General features: G+C 39.0%; 2 protein-coding genes across 4 annotated transcripts in view; one reads left to right on the top strand and one right to left on the bottom strand.

The window, feature by feature from the left end:
* The window catches only part of POLK (DNA polymerase kappa), a 62,168-nt gene extending 52,502 nt beyond the window's left edge, over positions 1-9,666 (bottom strand). For both annotated transcript variants that reach the window (XM_082651521.1, XM_082651522.1), the window contains exon 1: positions 9,643-9,666. The gene's annotated coding sequence lies outside the window, so the exon portion shown is untranslated. The remainder of the gene's footprint in view (positions 1-9,642) is intronic.
* A 321-nt stretch (positions 9,667-9,987) lies between these two features.
* CERT1 (ceramide transporter 1) overlaps positions 9,988-18,619 on the top strand; it is a 128,566-nt gene continuing 119,934 nt past the window's right edge. The window contains exons 1-2 of one of the 2 annotated variants that reach the window (XM_082650090.1): positions 9,988-10,462; positions 15,290-15,424. In XM_082650090.1, the coding sequence (XP_082506216.1) occupies positions 10,367-10,462; positions 15,290-15,424 (231 nt within the window). In that variant the 5' untranslated portion in view covers positions 9,988-10,366. The remainder of the gene's footprint in view (positions 10,463-15,289; positions 15,425-18,619) is intronic. The other variant, XM_082650089.1, reaches the window with a different exon arrangement.

Genomic DNA, 18,619 nt, shown 5'->3' with positions numbered 1-18,619 from the left:
AGATATGAGGAGCAGTCACAGGGCTGGGGAAAATGGTGAGAATTTTCGGGGCTCTTGAGCTAGTGAGGTGGGAAAAAGGATCGAAGTAAGAATTAAGAATGGGCATAACATAATTTTCACTATTCCTATAAGTCAATTACAACAGGATGGAAAGCATGTTATGAAGGTTCTATTACAGCTTTTACTTCTAGCTTCTCACTATTTCTCACCTACTCCCTCCTCTGCTTTTCCCATCACTACTGCCAATGACTGCTACAGTAGAGGAAGAACAGAAAAGGAAGAAAAATAGTAACAGACAATAGTAATGCACAACACATATAAACAACAGTAATGCAGGGGAAGGGGAAGAATGAGGAAAAAAAAATAGTACCAGCATATATAGGAAGGAGAGAAATTCTGCAGCTGTCTGGCTGTGGGGACCATTCATACATAAAGAATGCACATAAACTGGTCAGATTAACTACAAGGCTCCTTTTACTCAACTAGATTTTATGATCGGCTTTTGGTATTTTTCTCAGCAACCGGAAAATTTGTTCAACTATTTTAAAAACTTGACAGATCCTTTAATTAAGTTAATTCATAGACTGGTACACTTGGGTTACTTACACTGGATATGAATATACCTGTAAACATCTAAGTCTAAGAGAAAATCACTAATTTGGGAGATAGGCAGGCCAGATGTTGACTATTGACAGGTAAAATGCAATCATTTTTTTGCACCAACTCAAAAGTTTAAGATACATAGGGGAGCAATGCCCTCAATATTCCTACATTCACTTTACAGGTTTGTATACGACCTCCTTATTTGAATACACTCACAAAGATATCACAAAAGAATTCTGTATAATGTCATAAAAGATGAATACATGCAAGTTTCTTGTAGCCCCTAATATTTCTGAAACTGGTGCTTACATTATCAGAAATGGACATAGACGCATTCACATTTTACATAAATGAATATCCACTTTGATATACTTATGTAAATATCATTTTACAAATGCATATAACACCACAACAATTGGGATATACATAGTAATAAAAAGACTGGTTATACTAATGCCATTTCTTAACTTAGCATTTATTTAATACACAACCAAAGCCATACGGTGATTAAGGATGAAGCCCTAGGATTCACCCAGGGACTGTCTGCTTGCTCACTCTGAACTCAGGGAGAATCACCATAGTGGCAGAAACTACACGATTCTTTAATAGGCCTGACAGGAACACTAAGCCTAACAGGCTAATATGATTGATTAATAGCCAAAACAGGAAAAGGAAAAAAAAAGCATTCAAAAGGGCAAGTAGTACAGGCTAAACTGGAAAAAGGCTTGCAGAGGAGCTCTTAAATCTTTTAAACTTCTGAACTTCATTTAGGGGACATGCTGAATGTCACACACAGAGTTATAAGCCATAAAATGATCTACCAATTTATAATATTTCTAATGTGACAAGACTCATTAAACAGTTTACATGATAACTTGGTGGAAAGAGATCAGCAAACGAGGACAATCCTTTTTTCTTTAAAATTCCAAATAACCATTGTCTTCACTAAAAAGACCTGGAGCAGGTGGCCTACAGAGATCCAGTAGAAGTAGGATTAGATAACACGATTAGAGAACAGGATTTATCACTGTCAGGTGGTAGGAGTAAAAGTTACCTGCTTTTAACTTACAAAATACTATAGTTACATGTATACCTTTCTTATCTTGTTTTCTGTTCTAATCTCCTTGAATGCAGACCCCCACAACCCTCGCTCTTTTTTTTATCTGTCACTATTTTAAAACTACCCACAGGGCTTCCCTGGTGGCGCAGTGGTTAAGAATCCACCTGCCAATGCAGGGGACACGCGTTAGAGCCCTGGTCCGGGAAGATCCCACATGCCGCGGAGCAACTACTGAGCCTGCGCTCTAGATCCCGCGAGCCACAACCACTGAAGCCCACGCACCTAGAGCGCATGCTCCGCAACAAGAGAAGCCACCGCAATGAGAAGCCTGTGCACCGCAACGAAGAGTAGCCCCTGCTCGACGCAACTAGAGAAAGCCCACGTGCAGCAACAAAGACCCAACGCAGCCAAAAATAAATAAAATAAATAAATTTATAACAACAAAAACTACCCACAGTAGTCAGCATAATATCCTGCATATTAGATGCTTGTTGAATTAAATTATTAACTGAAAGATAAGGTAAAATACATTAATTATATTGACTGCCTTCTATGTGCTGAGCACTACTCTGGGGACTAAAATTAGAAAAAAAGTGGATAAAAATTTTAAACTCATGTTTTAGTGGAACAAAATAATATATGCAGTCTAATACTGCACATATTAACCATTTATCATGTGCTAGTCTGTGCTTATGCCTTTGAAAAGAATTAATATCTGTGTGGTGCTTGACAATGAGATTTTCACATATGTTACATAATTCTTTCTCCTCAGAATGCCCCTTTTCTTACCACTACAGTTAGAATATAATGCAAATTATATATACTAGATATGCCTATTGTTTCCAGTTGGCCTCCCACTCCCAACAAACCACAGAAGAAGTAGACTTACATTCCACACTTTTGGGAAGAGCTGAGTAGAGCACTGGCTGGCCAACTACCTATTTCTTTTAAGAATCTGAACTGAGAGACATTGAGAGAGCTCTGAAACTGACAGGTAGTTAAAACAAGTTGGACAACATTCAAGATGAAATTTGAAGAGACAAATAAACTGAGATTGAGAACACAAGAACATAGAGATGAAAGATATCATGAAGTCCCAGAGATGAATAGAAAAACACCAAATCCTCATTTTCCAAGTATTGAAATACGTGTACGAGGCCCAGCTGAGGATTCAGAGATCTCTACAATAACATCTCTTATTTGAGCTACCCCAAACATATTTCTGATTCCTTTAGTCAAAGAGCCTTGACAAGATCAATAATAGTATAATATCCAACTGGTCAACCAAAATAAACACCGATAAAAGTATTCCAATGTGGTTCATTCTGAAATTGTAACCTCCTACCATTATCTCCTTCCAATAGCTTGCTCAAATGCTATCCTACCACCATCCTTTGTCTTCAAGTATTGGGGCAGGGCGGGGTGGTGGGAGGGCGGGGAGGAAGGACTCAGACACACTACTGGGCAGCGTAAACTAATGCAAACTTTTTCGAGGACAATTTGATAGTCTCCCACTGTAAAATATTCTCTGTTTGAGCAGCCCACTATTGGGAATTTACCCCCCAAAAAGAGCTAGACAAGTGCACAAAAATAAAGTTAAACTAGTGTTTCTTTATAGCGTTTTTGTAATAGCAAAACATGAAAAATGTTGATTGCCCATCAAAAAAGGAATTCTATGCAGTCATTAAAACAAACGCTACGGGGCTTCCCTGGTGGCACAGTGGTTGAGAGTCCGCCTGCCGATGCAGGGGACACGGGTTGGTGCCCCGGTCCGGGAAGATCCCACATGCCGCGGAGCGGCTGGGCCCGTGAGCCATGGCCGCTGAGCCTGCGCGTCTGGAGCCTGTGCTCTGCGACGGGAGAGGCCACAACAGTGAGAGGCCCGCGTACCGCAACAACAACAACAACAACAAAAAAGGCTACGAAATAGATGTTCACAATATACTGTTAAATTAAAAATGCAATTTGTACAATGGTAGAGTGTCCCCCCCATCACACACACAGACCTTCCTTGACTTATGATGGGGTTATGTCCCAATAAACCCATCATAAGCTGAAAATACCTTTAGGTAGGAAAAGTATTTAATACATCTACTGAACATCATAGCTTAGCCTAGCCCACCTTAAATGTACTCAGAACACTTACAATAGCCTATAGTTGGGCAAAATTATCCAATACAAACCCTATTTTATAATAAAATGTTAAATAGCTCATGCAATTTACTGAGTACTGTACTGAAAGCGAAAAGCAGAACATGTAATTTACTGAGTACTGTACTGAAAGCGAAAAGTATATGGGTACAGAATGGTTGTTAAGCCCTCATGATCATGTGGCTTGCTTCCACTGCCCAGCATCACAAGAGAGTATCATGTCACATGTTGCTAGCCTGAGAAAAGATCAAATTTCAAAATTCAAAGTATGGTTTCTATTGAATGTGTGTTGCTTTTGCACTATCATAAAGTCGAAAAATACTAAATTGAATCATTTTAAGTAGGGGACTGTCTCTATATGTTTATATTCTAAAAATTACAAATAGTGCTCTTAGGGGGGAAAAAAGAAGGGGGAATGCTTAAAAAACCAAGTACAGTCCTCCCTCAGTATCCACAAGGGATTGGTTACAGGACCCCCTGCGGATACCAAAATCCATGAATACTCAGGACCTCTATGTAAAATAGTGCAGTATTTGCCTATAACTTATGCATAGCCTCCTGTATACTTTAAATCATCTCTAGGATACTTATAACACCTAATACAATGTAAATGCTGTGTAAATAGTTGCTGGTGGGCAGGAAATTCGACTTTTGCTTTTTGGAGCTTTCTAGAATTTTTTTTTTTTTCTGGATATTTTTGACCTAAGGTTGGTTGAATCCGAGTATGCGGAACCCATAGATAGGGAAGGCCGACTGTACCATATTTCACTGCTTCAAGAACACACATTTTTTTCATTTAAAAAATCGGGATGCTTCATATAATCCTTGTCAGTGAGACAGCAGTTGTGACATAACTGTCATTACGTATGTATCAAAATGTGAAGGATAGGGGTCAGCAGCTTGGGGAAAATAACTCTGAAGACAATGATGGGGCCTTTTAAAGAAATCCTGTAATCATCAATTCTCTTGATGGTAAAGAGGAAAATGTATGGAAAAACAGGGACATTAACAACTCTAAGTTGAAAATTAATTTAGAACACTGTGTGTAAAGAGATTAATCTTTAATTTATATCATTTATAATTACCATTTCTTCTCACAAGTGATACATATACACATGCACAAACATACTCACATGATATATTTTTTCATACAAAATGGTACAAAGAGAAAAATTCAAGTGGTCCATAATTTCACCACCCAGATTATTATTCAAGAGATTAAAATAGGGCAAAAAAATCAGTTGTTTTATTCATATGCTGTATTTTGTTCACTTGTAGTTTTGTTTTTAGACTGTTGCTACTCATAGATCATTACCTCTATTTCATAGATTAGTATCTCTAAGTTTTCAAAATCAAGTTTCTTATGTAAATCCCCAGTTTTTAACTAGTTATGTTCCAGCTGGGAACAGTATTATAAAGATTACAAAGAACAGTTAAATTCCCAGGTTGGCTAAAAAGGCCTATTTAACTCCAAATGCATCTTTACCATAATAAATACTGTGAGAATACAGAACCTATAAGCTCTGTTATGGACTAAATTGTGTTCCCCTCAAATTCATATTTTGAGGACCTAACTCCCAATGGGACTGTATATGGAGACAGGGCCTATAAGGAGATATTTAAGGTTAAGTGAGGCCATAATGGTAGGGCCCTAATCCAATAGGGCTGGTGTTCTTATTAGAAGAGGAAGAGGGACCACAGCCACCCAGACTGTGGTATTTTGTTATGGCAGGCTAAGATACTAACGAAGGCTTTTTATAGCATCATTTAAAAACATTAGACAATGTCTTCAATTTCAACTTGGGACATCCTCTCCTACTACAGTTCTAGCATCAAGAAGAAATATTCCCAGGAATTCCCCGGTGGTCCAGTGGTTAGGACTCCATGCTTTCACAGCTAAGGACCCAGATTCCATCTCTGGTCAGGGAACTAGGATCCAACAATCCGTGCATCGCAGCCGGGGTGGGAGTCGGGGGGGAGGCGCGACTGGTATTCCCTTCCATGCCTCTACCTGTTGATCAGTAAAATTGCAAGATTCTCACTTCCAGCACCTCTGGGTTTTTGGCTTCTGTGTCATTGCAGTGAGAGAGTGAGGTAGGGATGAAGGCTTTGGGATTGGTGTTTTGTGGAGAGAAAAGGTGGGAGAATGAGGTGAAGTGGAAGATGGGGAGAAAGAAGAGGAACTGAAGAACTCTAGTGGGATGAGAATGAACGCTGCAATCAGGATAGTTGGGCTCAAACCGCAACTATGCTCTTTACTGCTGTATGACCTTTGGAAAGTTACTTAACTTCTCTGGGTTCAGTTTCTTCATGTGAAATATTAGAAATAGAAATAATAGAAATAGGATAGCAATAATAAATTCTTCATTGGGGTTAAATAAGACAGCATAGACGTAAGCAGTGGGTAAATGAAATGCGCAAAATCATTAGCCGAATTAAGAGCATAGTTGCTCTGATATACTCATCTACAGGATATGTTATTTATTTACACAATTCTTCCCACTTTTAGAGGTATTCTGAAGCAAAGAAAAGAATATGATCTTTAAAATCAGATCTGTGTTCAAATCCTAAGTCCAACACTTAGTACCTATTTGGCACTGGATAAGTTACTTAGCAGCACTGAGCTTCAGATTCATTATCCTTAGAATGAGCCCAACAATGCTCACCTTATGTGGTTTATAGGGAATAAGTTAGATCAGATATGTAAAGTGCCTGACGGAGGCTAAGAGTTAATACTGTAAAGATGTCATTTTCTTCATAAAATAAGTGCATTCTTAATCCAAATTCCAACAGAGTGTTTCATATAATTTGACAAGGTGTTCTAAAATTCATCTGGAAGAGAAGATATACAAAAATATCCATATGAAAAAGAACATCAGGAGAGTTTTGGTATTATATACGAAAATAGTATAAAGTTAAATAATTAAAACAGTATGGTATTAGCACAGGTATAGACAAGTAGATCAATGAAAAAGAATGGAGTCCAGAAACAGACCTAGATATATGTAGATTTTGTGTATCATATAAATATAAGCATAAGAATAGGCTATTAAATAAAATGTTGGGCCAAGTGGCTGTCCTTAAAAAACAATTCCTACCTTATTCCATACGCAAAAATAAATCCCAGGTGGATTCAAGTTTTAAGAGTTAAAAAAAAACTACTAAAAGAGAAAATATGGAATATTTACAGGAAGGTTGGGGAAGGTTCTAAGTTAGCGAGAAAACTGAGAAGCTGTCACTCTCACCATAAAGAGAAAGCTCATGTATTTTACTACTGTATTGCAATTTCTTCCCATTAGCAAAAATGAAGTGAATCCCAACCTCTAATGTGGTATTCTGAACAATATACAAAAATCCTTCTGTACTTAAAAACATTTTTAAATAGTCTTGTAAGTATAGAGAAACAATGTGGCAATAGCTTTTATTTATTTATTTAGGCCATGCCATGGGGCATGCAGGATCTTAGTTCCCCCCCACCCCAGGGATCAAAACCATGCCCCCTTCAGTGGAAGCGTGGAGTCTTAACCGCTGGACTGCCAGGGAAGTCCCACAAAAACATTTTTTAAAAGACAATTTCGCTCATATTAATTTTAAATACAATGAAACAACTTCCTACTGATTAAGTGGGTACTGTAGTCATATTAGTGTTGGTGGTTACAGCCACACAACTTATAAATGCATAAGGGATTTCCCTGGTGGTCCAGTGGTTAAGAATCCACCTTCCAATGCAGGGGACGTGGGTTCGATCCCTGGTCAGGGAACTAAGATCCCACATGCCACAGGGCAACTAACCCCTTGTGCCGCAACTATTGAGCCCGTGCGCCACAATGAAGAGCCTGTGTTGCGCAACTAAGACCCGATGCAGCCAAAAAATTAAATAAATAAAAAAATATTTTTTTAAAAAAAGAAATGCATAAAATACAATAGAAAGTTCCATTTAAAAATAAATATAGGGACTTCCCTGGTGGCTCAGCGGTTAAGAATCCGCCTGCCAGTGCAGTGGACACGGGTTCGATCCCTGGTCCGGGAAGATCCCACATGCCGCGGAGCAACTAACACTGTGCCCCACAACTACTGAAGCCCGCGCGCTCGAGGGCCCGTGTGCCGCAATTACTGAGCTTGCGTGCTGCAACTACTGAAGCCTGCATGCCTAGAGCCCATGTTCCGCAACAAGAGAAGCCACCACAATAAGCCCGCGCACCATAACGAAGAGTAGCCCCCGCTCACTGCAACTAGAGAAAGCCTGCTCACAGAAACGAAGACCCAACGCAGCCAAAACAATTTTTAAAATAAAACAAAAATAAATATATACTATGCTTCCATGATTCTAAATTGCATTATGAAGTGGAGTTCTCAACAATTCACAATCATTTCCTTGAGATTAATGACATTTTAAAACCTAGAGCTCAAAAGAATCAGAAAAAGGACATCAACTATATTAGGTAATCGGAAGGCAAAGCAAAATTTAATTGCTACAATATTTGATATTCTAAAGGTATAATTTACTAATTCAATAAAGAGGAAAAATATGCTAAGTGGGTTTTTTTTTGAATGACAAAATTTGGATTATGTTTTAATTAACATGTTGACAAAGTATTTTCAAAAGCTTTATCTCAAGGTTTTATTCATCTGAATGGCTTTCAACTATGCATTGTCACTTGATTTCATAATGGAAAAATGATTTGTAACTGATTTACAACAGATCCAGCATTTTCAAGTGTAAATCTAGGAAAATGAAAGATTCATAGGTACTTCTCAGAGACACTTTCCATCATTCCTTTTTTTTCCTGAAGATCCCAGTTAAGTTGACCTCTTTGGCTACCAGAGCTATTTCCGGCCACTGTGCCTTTACCCCTAGACTCAAAATTTCACTTCTATTCTCCTGTCACCTGCAGTAAGCAGGTATTCTTTCTAAGGTTTAATAAGTAATTTTAGTGTTGGCAATTATTAGGAAATTGACGAGATGGAGAAGTAGCAAACAGGATGAAAGAACTGAAGCTACAAAGTTATAGCTCTCCCCATAAAAGTTATCCTTGTAATGTATGCAAAGAGACTAAACAATATTTGTTAGATCTTCTATTCGTCTTTCCACTAATTCAATTCTAGTCTTAAAGCAAAGCCAGCCTCCTATTGCCTAATCCCTTATTACTTAATAAGATCAGTGCACTTTGTTTTTTGTTATACATGACAGTTTCTATTCCAACTCCTCCTATGTTTCAGTGGAAGGCAGGTCAGTAGAGATTGTTGTTAACTTGGGTGTCAGGAAAACACTCATTTACAACTAAGAGAAAACTCCAGGCTCTCATCTCACATTCTTATTTTACTTTAACAACTCTTCAAATTCATTTATTCTCTGACATCTTTAAAATTACTTTCCACATAAAAACTCTGTAAATCTAACAACGAAAAGCTCTTGCTCTGGTGAGAAGGGACTAAATGCTTCCTTCTAAACAGGGAAACGTCGTGTGAAGTCTAACTTCTAAAGAGCGAGATGGAAGACTTCGAAATTCGCAGAGGTGGTTTGACGGAAAGAAACGCCCTTGTTATTAGAGAGGTCGCAAACCCCTGGCCCCCGGTTGAAGCGGAAGCGCCCGGTACACTTCTGTCCGGGCAAGCGGCAAGATGCTCCCGGGCTTTCGGGAAGCCGCCATGGAGGGCAAGCCCGGGCATCCTCAGCAGAGTTATCTCACGTCCGGGCCCACAAGCCCGGCATAAGTTCGTCATAAACACATTAGGCTGAGATAGAAGCGCGGCCGAGGGGACGGGTCACGCAACTGTCAAACGAAGCCCACCCACCCCTTGCTCGTCCCCAAGGCGGCAAAACTTACCAACGCGACTCTCCCTCCAGTTGCCTCAGGACCGCGACTACAACTCCCAGGAGGCTGCGCGGCGTACGGAGCAGCGTCCTTCCCAGAATGCAGCACAGTGGCGTCTCCATCCCTCCTTCTCCTTTCTCCGCTCCTCCTACTTTTCTACCCGGCGTCACCCGGGAGGGCAGGAGGTAGGTTGCGGGAGGGTACTCCGAGCCTCGGCGTGTCGCGTCAGACGTTGGGAGGAGGACGGGGCGGGGAGCTGGGGGAGAATGGGAGGACGAAGGGGAGGGGAGAGGGGAGGGGAGGGTAAATAGTGGGCCAGGCAGGAAGATGGCGGCGGTAGCGGAGGTGTGAGTGGACTTGGGTCTCTGCAGCTAGATTTTCTTTTCCCCTCTTCCTCCCCTTTTCGTTTACCCCGAGGTTGGCATCGAGGGGGCTGAGTTCGGGTGGCAGCGCCGGGCAGAGCGCAGGGGTCACGGCGACGGCGACGACGGCGGCGGCGGCTGACGGCTGGAAGGGCAGGCTTCCTTCGCCACTCGTCCTCCTTCCCCGGTCCGCTCGGTGTCAGGCGCGGCGGCGGCGCGGCGGGCTCACTTCGTCCCTCCTCCAGCTCCCTCCTGCTCCCGAGCGGGCACTCCTTCCTTCGCCATCCTCCGACGCTTCACCCCGGGGACTGGGCGCCTCCGCCGGCGCAGCTCAGGGAGCGGGGGCCGGTCTCCTGCTCGGCTGTCGCGCCTCCATGTCGGATAACCAGAGCTGGAACTCGTCGGGCTCGGAGGAGGATCCGGAGACGGAGTCCGGGCCGCCTGTGGAGCGCTGCGGGGTCCTCAGCAAGGTGAGCAACCCGCGGGGCCGAAGACCCCTTGCCCAGACTCACCTGCGGCGAGGCGAGCCGCTGAGGGCATGGGGTGGGGCTGGGCGCGAGGCACAGACTCTGCCGGGGTGGGGGCTGCGGAATGTGCCGGGGTGTGGGCCCGAGTACTGCGGCACGAGTGCCCGGGCCAGGGTTGGGTGGGGGTGGGGGCAGAAGGGGACTGTCTTCCTCGCCTGCTCTGGGGCTCGGCGGCCTGGGACCGGGAAAGACCTGTCCCAACCCCGGATCCTGTTTGGGAGCGGGATGCGCACCGTGACTTGGGACCCCGAGCGACAGCTGTCCGGGTATAGCAATTTGGGTTGGGCAACAGCGGTACCCGAAGGACTGGGCATGGGAACCGTGCACCTCAGACCTCTCAAACGAGATTAGTCCGGGAGATGCCAAGTAGAATAGGGTTGAGGGGTTTCTGCAGACCCTGCTTTTGAGACAGAAGCCGTAGCAACTCGGCTTGGTGCTGAAATCTGAGGTGATAAACTATGCCAGGCTAGATGTAGTGAAAGATCTCAATGAGAGGAGGAGTTTTGTACTTTTCCCCTTACTCTTTACCCCAGTTCAGAGAAGAGCTATTGAATAGTCAGGTGATAGGTACAAGAAATATTCACAGTAACTTGAAACTTGTCAGAATGGAGACAGACCTTTAGTCCAGGAAGAAGAGCATTATTTAATAGTAAAATATTCTTACAGTCAGTGGGCCAGAGTAAGGAAAAGACATCTTACTTTTACTAAATTTTTTAAAACCACTTTTCCAAAATTTTTGCAAAGCAGATAGTCATTTGTAGAGTTTGAAAGCTAATTAATTGAAATGGATGAAGCCCTTTTTAAGAGAGAAGGTGGGTGATCTTTTTTTTGGTAGTACATAGTTTGGGGTTTGTTGGGGTTTTTTTTATTTTTCTTTTTTTTTTTTAACGTTTTTGCTATGAGAAGATCCACATTGTCTTTTTTACTTCCTTCTCTCTTCCTGTTAAACTTTTAGAAATGGCTGGAGCTAGCAGTTAACTTGGAGAGGGGGAGCAAGGTCCAGTCTCTCATCAGGCTGGTCATAAGACCCTAGATCATGTGCAGCCACTGGCTATTAAGAAATCACCCTGCTTCCAGTATACATACTTTGGCTAAGCATTGGGATGTTGTTTGTGGAATTGTTTCATACTAGCTTTTATATATTGTCTTTAGAAGGCTGAGAAAGGACCTAAGAAAGGCATAAGTATGTCAGAACTAAGGCTTGCGAGTGTTAACTTTAATTTGCATACAGAAAAATTATGGTGTGTGTTGATACTGTGATCATTATTGGAATTTCAGTGAAAAGTTTTCAGTAAAGTGAAGCTCCCTAGGGTTTCTTTGGATTAAATGTATTGTGTAATTTAAGAATCTATATTGAACATGTGCAATAGGTATACATTTCTCTTTGGAACTGTTATGAAATGGGCTCTTTGCTTCTCAGTGATTCAGGTAATTTCACCCCTTTTTTCTCATTAAATGAGAAGCAGACTTCCAAATTAGTATTGTGGAGTGTTAGGTATTTTACAAAACAAGCCGTACTTTTGAACTATTGATCATCACTTTGGGGGGGGCAGGAGGATCGTAGTGATTGGTGGAGTCACCAGTGCTCTGAGTATGTACTATATATGAGTATCTGAGTATCACTTGCGCAGAGCAGTGTAGTAAGTGTATACTTTATGACAAAAAAATGGAAGACTATCTTCTTGATATCTAAGTGTATAGAAATGTAGTATTTGACCACTTCTTTGGTTCGTAAATAACTTCATTGTTGCTGCATACATAGAATCAACGTAGTTTGGGAGTTCTTGTTAACAGCTATGAAGGAAATTTCCCTGAAATTTAACAATTTATGGTTACATATGTTTTCTTGGAAGCTTTTTAATCAATAATATTTTTTATTGAATGAATGCTTTTAAATTTAAAGTACATATATATTTTCAGCCTTTGTATTCACCTGGTAATTTTAAACAAAATTAGAACTCAGCCTCTGTTCTTTTCCTTCTGCTTAGTAATGTAGTTAAGTCCAAATACTAATTTGTTTTGTCCCCCCACTCCTCCCCCCACCAAATGGAGTGAGTTTGGAATGGTGGTGGTGGAGTAAACTTGTACACCAGCCCAAAGGTTTTTTTTTTTATATAGATATATTTTCTACAGACTTCCTTCTTAGGCACATAAGTTCCAAAAATACTGAATAGACAATAATTCTAGGTGGTTATAACAAATGTCAAGATAGATTGTGGATGGGGAAAGATTCATGCCTTAGTAGGACTTGAGAGCAACTAAGCCTTGGTCAGTCTCATCCAATTCCTTCTGAATTCTCTCCATCCTTTTTATCTTATCTTTTACCTTAACGTCTTTTCCACATACCTAACTGTTGGCTGAAATTCTGTCCATGTGTAGAGTCCATCTCAACTATTCTTTTCATAAAGACTTTTCTTATTTCACCAACCATCCCAGAGCTCCTTCCCTTAAATTCCTATAGCATTTTATTAGTAACTTGCTTCTGACTCTTATTCTAAATGTATTTTTTTTCCTCTTGAATTTATGCTTGCTGGACTATTGGAGGCAGGAATGTTTGCTTCTCCTGCAGTGTCTGCATATTGCCTTGTCTCTGTTAAATGGGGAAGAGCCAGGGAATGTTACGAGGGTAGAGAAAAGGCAAAAATCTGCCTTCTAGCTGTGAATAGGAGTTAACATTTTCTGCGTAAATCCTGAAGCTTATGTAATTATTGGGTCCTCTGTAAGAAAAAAATATGAAAATATGGACACATGATTTCTAGGGCCCCTTCTGTCACCTTGGAAGGTGTCTGTTCTTGTGAGCTTCCCTGAAGGTTTCTAAGCTTCATTAGCTATGCATAGCTCTGCCTCCAACTGTGCTTGGCAGTGTTCTAAGTCTATTCTTGCTTAATGTTAAACAACTTTAAGAGGTAGAGTTTGAGAAACAAACAAACAAACAAACAGGTAAGTAACTTGGCCACAATCACAGTTAGTAGCTTTCTGACAGGCAGTAATTGGAAGCGAGGTAGGATTAAGGTATGCCAGTCTAAACGATTTGTATTATAGGCAGTTGGGAGTTGTTCATGTAAGTTTTGGAGCTGGAGGCTCAATGAGGTTAATATGTAAGATAAGTAAGCAAAATATGCCTAATAAATAAGATTATGTAAGTTATGAAATAAAAAGCAGAAGATATCAGAGGTAAGGTTATTAAGCCTTCTCAGGAATCCAGGAACCTGATAATTTGATTGGATTACTTGAAGATAAAGGAGTCAGATTTAAGGGTTTAATAGGAAGGAAAGATGAATAGGAGTTGATAATGGGCTATAAAGATTAAGAAGGAACAGTCAGGTATTGAGTATCTCCTAGGAATATAGTAGGTGTATTCATGATTTTATTCACCCATTCAAATGACTGAGGAAAGAAACTGAAGTTCAGAAAAGTTAAATAATTTGTCAGAACTTTTCACACAGCTAGTAAAAGTAGTTGAGTCTCTCTGATGTTGTATCCACTGCTCTGTCCATACAGTACAGGAACGCTGAGCCAGGTTTGAGTCTGAATGGCTGTGGCAGTAGCAGTATAGCCAAGGAAATAGGAACAGAGGGGGATGTGCATCCTATGGGTGGAGGTAAATTTAGTTTTGTATGTAACCATCATTATTTCAAGTCGCTGTCTTAAGTGGTAGTAAATCGCAGGGAGTTAAAATGAGGAAATAGTGATTAGAGAGCTCTCAGGAAAGAATGAGTTAACTTGGCAGCATGGATCAGCTCTCAGGGAGGGGCTGTAATGATGGAGTTTAGAAGATATAAGAGCTGAACCATCTCAAACCTGTGGAATTAGGAAATAGTAAAGAAAAGATTCCTCTGAGCCAATGCAGTATATTTTTAACAATCCATTTAGAGTTAGTTTTTGGCAGATAGTTTTTGAGTTAGCAGATAGTTTTTGGAATTGTCTGTGCTTAAAACCCCGGAGCATAAAAATATGCAATATCAACAATTCCCATAGAGGTTACATTTCTGCCTTTGCAAGTTTATTGATCGTGATCTTCACTGTGCAGTAGCGAAACTTTAGCAACACAGAAACCATTTGTAGGTACTGGAAACAGATAATCCAAGTATGTTTTTGAAAACCAGTTTTATGTTTGTATTTTACTCTTGAGTTTGAAAAATAGATCTTCAGAGAAACTTAGAAAATGAATTAACTATTCTATAATATTGAGTTCTGTGGAAGTAAAAATAAAGTTGATGTAGACTTTCTAAAGAGTAATAATCTATTTTTACTTTAATGTAGTCGTAAACATCATACATTTTCATGTAGGAATAACTTACAACAAAAATAGAGTTTGGGCCATGATTGACTTCTACTTCTGTTGATTTAGAAGGCTTCATGCAGTACTTGGTGTAGGAGAACGACAGACTGTATAGCCAAACTTTTCTATTGAATATGTCAATTATGACAGGGACCAAAACAATTTAAGAGTTTTGAAGGTGGTGAGGAGGGGAGGATGAAAGCACACAAAGAGTAAAGCAGAATTTTTAACTGAAATGTGCTTCAGTTTTATTCCTCAAATATTAGAAGAAAATGTTATATTTTATTATATTTTATTTATAATTTTGTAGAAATTACTGAAAATTATATACAATCTGGAAAATTTTAACTTTTCACTTTTTTTTTTTTTTTTTTACTGTTTATAATTAAGTTAGGACTTCTCACATTTTGGTTTTAAACTTAGATTGACTGCTGTTTCAGAAAGTTTGGATTTCTAAAAATGTAATTTTTTGTCTTCTTCTCCTCCAGTGGACAAACTACATTCATGGGTGGCAGGACCGTTGGGTAGTTTTGAAAAATAATACTCTGAGTTACTACAAATCTGAAGATGAGACAGAGTATGGCTGTAGAGGATCCATCTGTCTTAGCAAGGCTGTCATCACGGTAAGCTCCTATTCTCCTTCATTCAACAAATACTTATTGAGCATAAGTTATACACCACGAACCTATTCTAGGGGCTTGAGATATGTCTATGAACAAAACAGATTAAGATCCTTGCACTTGTGGAGCGTGCAGTCTAATATTTTTTTCCATAAAATTATTTTAGAGTGTATTACTACATACTGTTATTTTATATAGACATGTAGTATTTATCTAGTTGGTTACAGCAAGCCATTAAACAAGGGCTTCAGAAAAAAAGATGTTAGATGGCTTCATGTCTGATAGATGGGGACAGTTATTTAGTGAGTTATTGAAAAAGTTAAAGCAGGAAAATAAAAAGATACATATCTTAACATTTAAAATTTTTACCTTAAAATATATAAATCTAAATTCACTTGCCAACTTTTTGATGTAGAGCTAACAGTATGTCTTTGAATATGGAGTTGAGAGAAGTTGTTCTTATGTAAAGTATTATATCCATAATGCCTGCTTTGCAATTTCCAGTTTTCATTCTCTAAAGTGGAATAAAAACTTAAAGATACTTTTGAAAAACCCTAAATATAGGTTCCTCTTTTTGACTTTTAATGTTTTTCCCTAATATTTTACAGATGTTTCCCCTTTATTTAATTTAATACCTTTTAGAAGAATGACTGACCTTTGTTGAGTCATTCTACTTAGCTTGCATTCAATGTAGTTTACATAGAAACAGCTCTCTTTGCTCTTGTATTCCATAGATTTACATGATGTTTAAGTTATGTAAGAACTACAGCAAGTAAACTGGCATAAACAGGTTTAGGAACAACCAACTGACTTGTTAAACATGTAACTCAACTAGTGGGCCAGAAGTACCTGAATATACTAAAAATAGCATACTAGTTGAGAGTGGTCAGCATGTTGAGGCATATTTAATAAAGGGCAAAAAAAAAAGGCATTGTCTAAGGCAGGTCAGTTAAATGGAGGTCAGTTAAGGAAGCTATTGTAGTTAAAATCTAAAAATGGATGTGTTAAAACAATCATAGATTTTACTGATACATTCAAAGAGAATTCATGTTACGTTAGAGTTTATATTGTTTATAAAGATAAATGATGTACTTTGGATATGTGTTGATATCTAAATATGACTTACATATGTTTATGTTACACATTTAAGTAAAACCATGTAGTATTTTTCCATCACTTTTCATACATTCTGCCCCTCTTATATATTCAGAGTTTGAAAATAAAAGCTTAGTTGGATATTGAGTTGGAAAAACTTATAGAGGGGTTGTTTGGAAATGTTCAGAATGAAACTACTACTCTCCATTCTTATGGACAATTTTAAAGAAGTAGTTTGAACATAAAGGCTCACTATTTATTTGGACTGGTATGTGGTACGTTATAATGTACTTTTGAAATTGTATCTATTGATAGTTAATATTTTGGGGTTTTATTTCTCTTGAGATAGATCACTATTCATGCTAGAGGAAAGAATCATGGAGAGTAATGTACTTTACAATTTTGAAATGTCTTCCCTTGGTTCTTCCCCTTCTTCCTTCTTTTGCATATTGTTGGATGCTTGTTAGTTACAGTGCTTGTTTGACTCTTTGAAAATAGTTTATATCTTTATTGTTTCCTAACTAGTAGTATTCCTAGAGTACCATGCTAGTTTAAATTTAGTTATCCTGTCTTGAATTATGGACTGTGGTAATAGTGCATGGCTTATTTGGGGAAAAGAAAAACTTTTAATAAATATTTACATTGCATCTGCTCAGGAAAAAACAATGTGTTAGTTCTTCGTAGATTTTTTGTTGTTGTTATTTTGGTATTTTTGTTATCTATATTTGCTTATAGAACTTCTCATTGTGGTTCATAATCAAAGAAATGAGTAGGAAAGCAAGACAATTTGAAAACATTGAAGGGACCTAGTGGAAGTACTCACTGGGCTAAGTGGTAGTAGAGAAGGTAAAAAAAAAAAAAATGAATGAAGCAGCAGAATCTGAATGGTAGTTAGTCTTCGCTATAGTTAACCAGGTGGTATGGAGAAACACAAGTATTTATATTCCTGAACTTCTTCAACTCTGTTCCTATTCTGTCGGTTCATAAATTCACTGTTACATATTTCAAGGAAATTACAAAATATAACTGAATTCAGTGAACTTCTCAGAATGAAGTTTACAAATAGAGTATGTATTTGAGTTAAATTTTTAAAATGTAATACTAACCTCTGTTAAATAGGTATCTTTTGCTCTTCTTAAATATGTGCTATTATATGTATCAATTCATCTCTGAAGGCAAAGAATAAATATGGTTGAATTTGTGCATGTGACATCCTTATGAAATTGATAGTATTCATATATGAGGAAATCTGGACTTGAAGAGTTGTGACTTTACTGTGACCATTCATTAACATATTTATTATTTGTTGGTGAACCTAATGTTTGAGCCCACCTTTTCTGATAGAACCTAATTCATTGTTAAATTCACTATTATTTTAGTTTAACAAGTCATTCCTTATTCAAATCATGTTCTTTAGTAATGTGATAATAAGTTGAGTGAAATACTTTTAAGGAACAAAATATTTCCTGGGAGAATTTGTTACCTGGAAATAATTCTTAACGTGAAGGGATTGGGAATAAGTTAATGAGAGGAAAAATAGTACTCTGTCACTTTTTGGGAAGTCACCTATTTGTATGTTTAATAAATGTTTGTAGAAAGTTGAATTTCTCAGTTATTATCGTTTAATAGTTATTTGCTTAAGACCCAGTCCCTGCTACAAAACTTGCCATGTAGTAGATGTTCAATATATGTTAGTTGATCAATCAAAAGCAATGTTTATGGAGTATTTAAACTGTTATTTATTTTTTAAGTTGTGTTTTGTTTTTTGTTTTTTTTTGTGTGTGCTACGCGGGCCTCTTACTGTAGTGGCCTCTCCCGTTGCAGAGCACAGGCCCCGGACGCGCAGGCTCAGCGGCCATGGCTTCTGGGCCCAGCTGCTCCGCGGCATGTGGGATCTTCCCAGACCGGGGCACGAACCCGTGTCCCCTGCATTGGCAGGTGGACTCTCAACCACTGCGCCACCAGGGAAGCCCCTTAAGTTCTGTTTTTAAATAAAGTACGCGTGGTAAAAAAATATAATCCATGGCATGAAGAGGTTTAAAAAGTAAATGCTTCTCTTTACTCTTAGTCCTGCACTCAAGACATAACAAAAGTCAAATTTTT

The sequence above is a fragment of the Grampus griseus genome (assembly GCF_964374135.1).
Source record: "Grampus griseus genome assembly, chromosome: 3".
Taxonomy (NCBI): Eukaryota; Metazoa; Chordata; class Mammalia; order Artiodactyla; family Delphinidae; genus Grampus; species Grampus griseus.
This window is presented reverse-complemented; position numbering and strand designations above follow the sequence as displayed.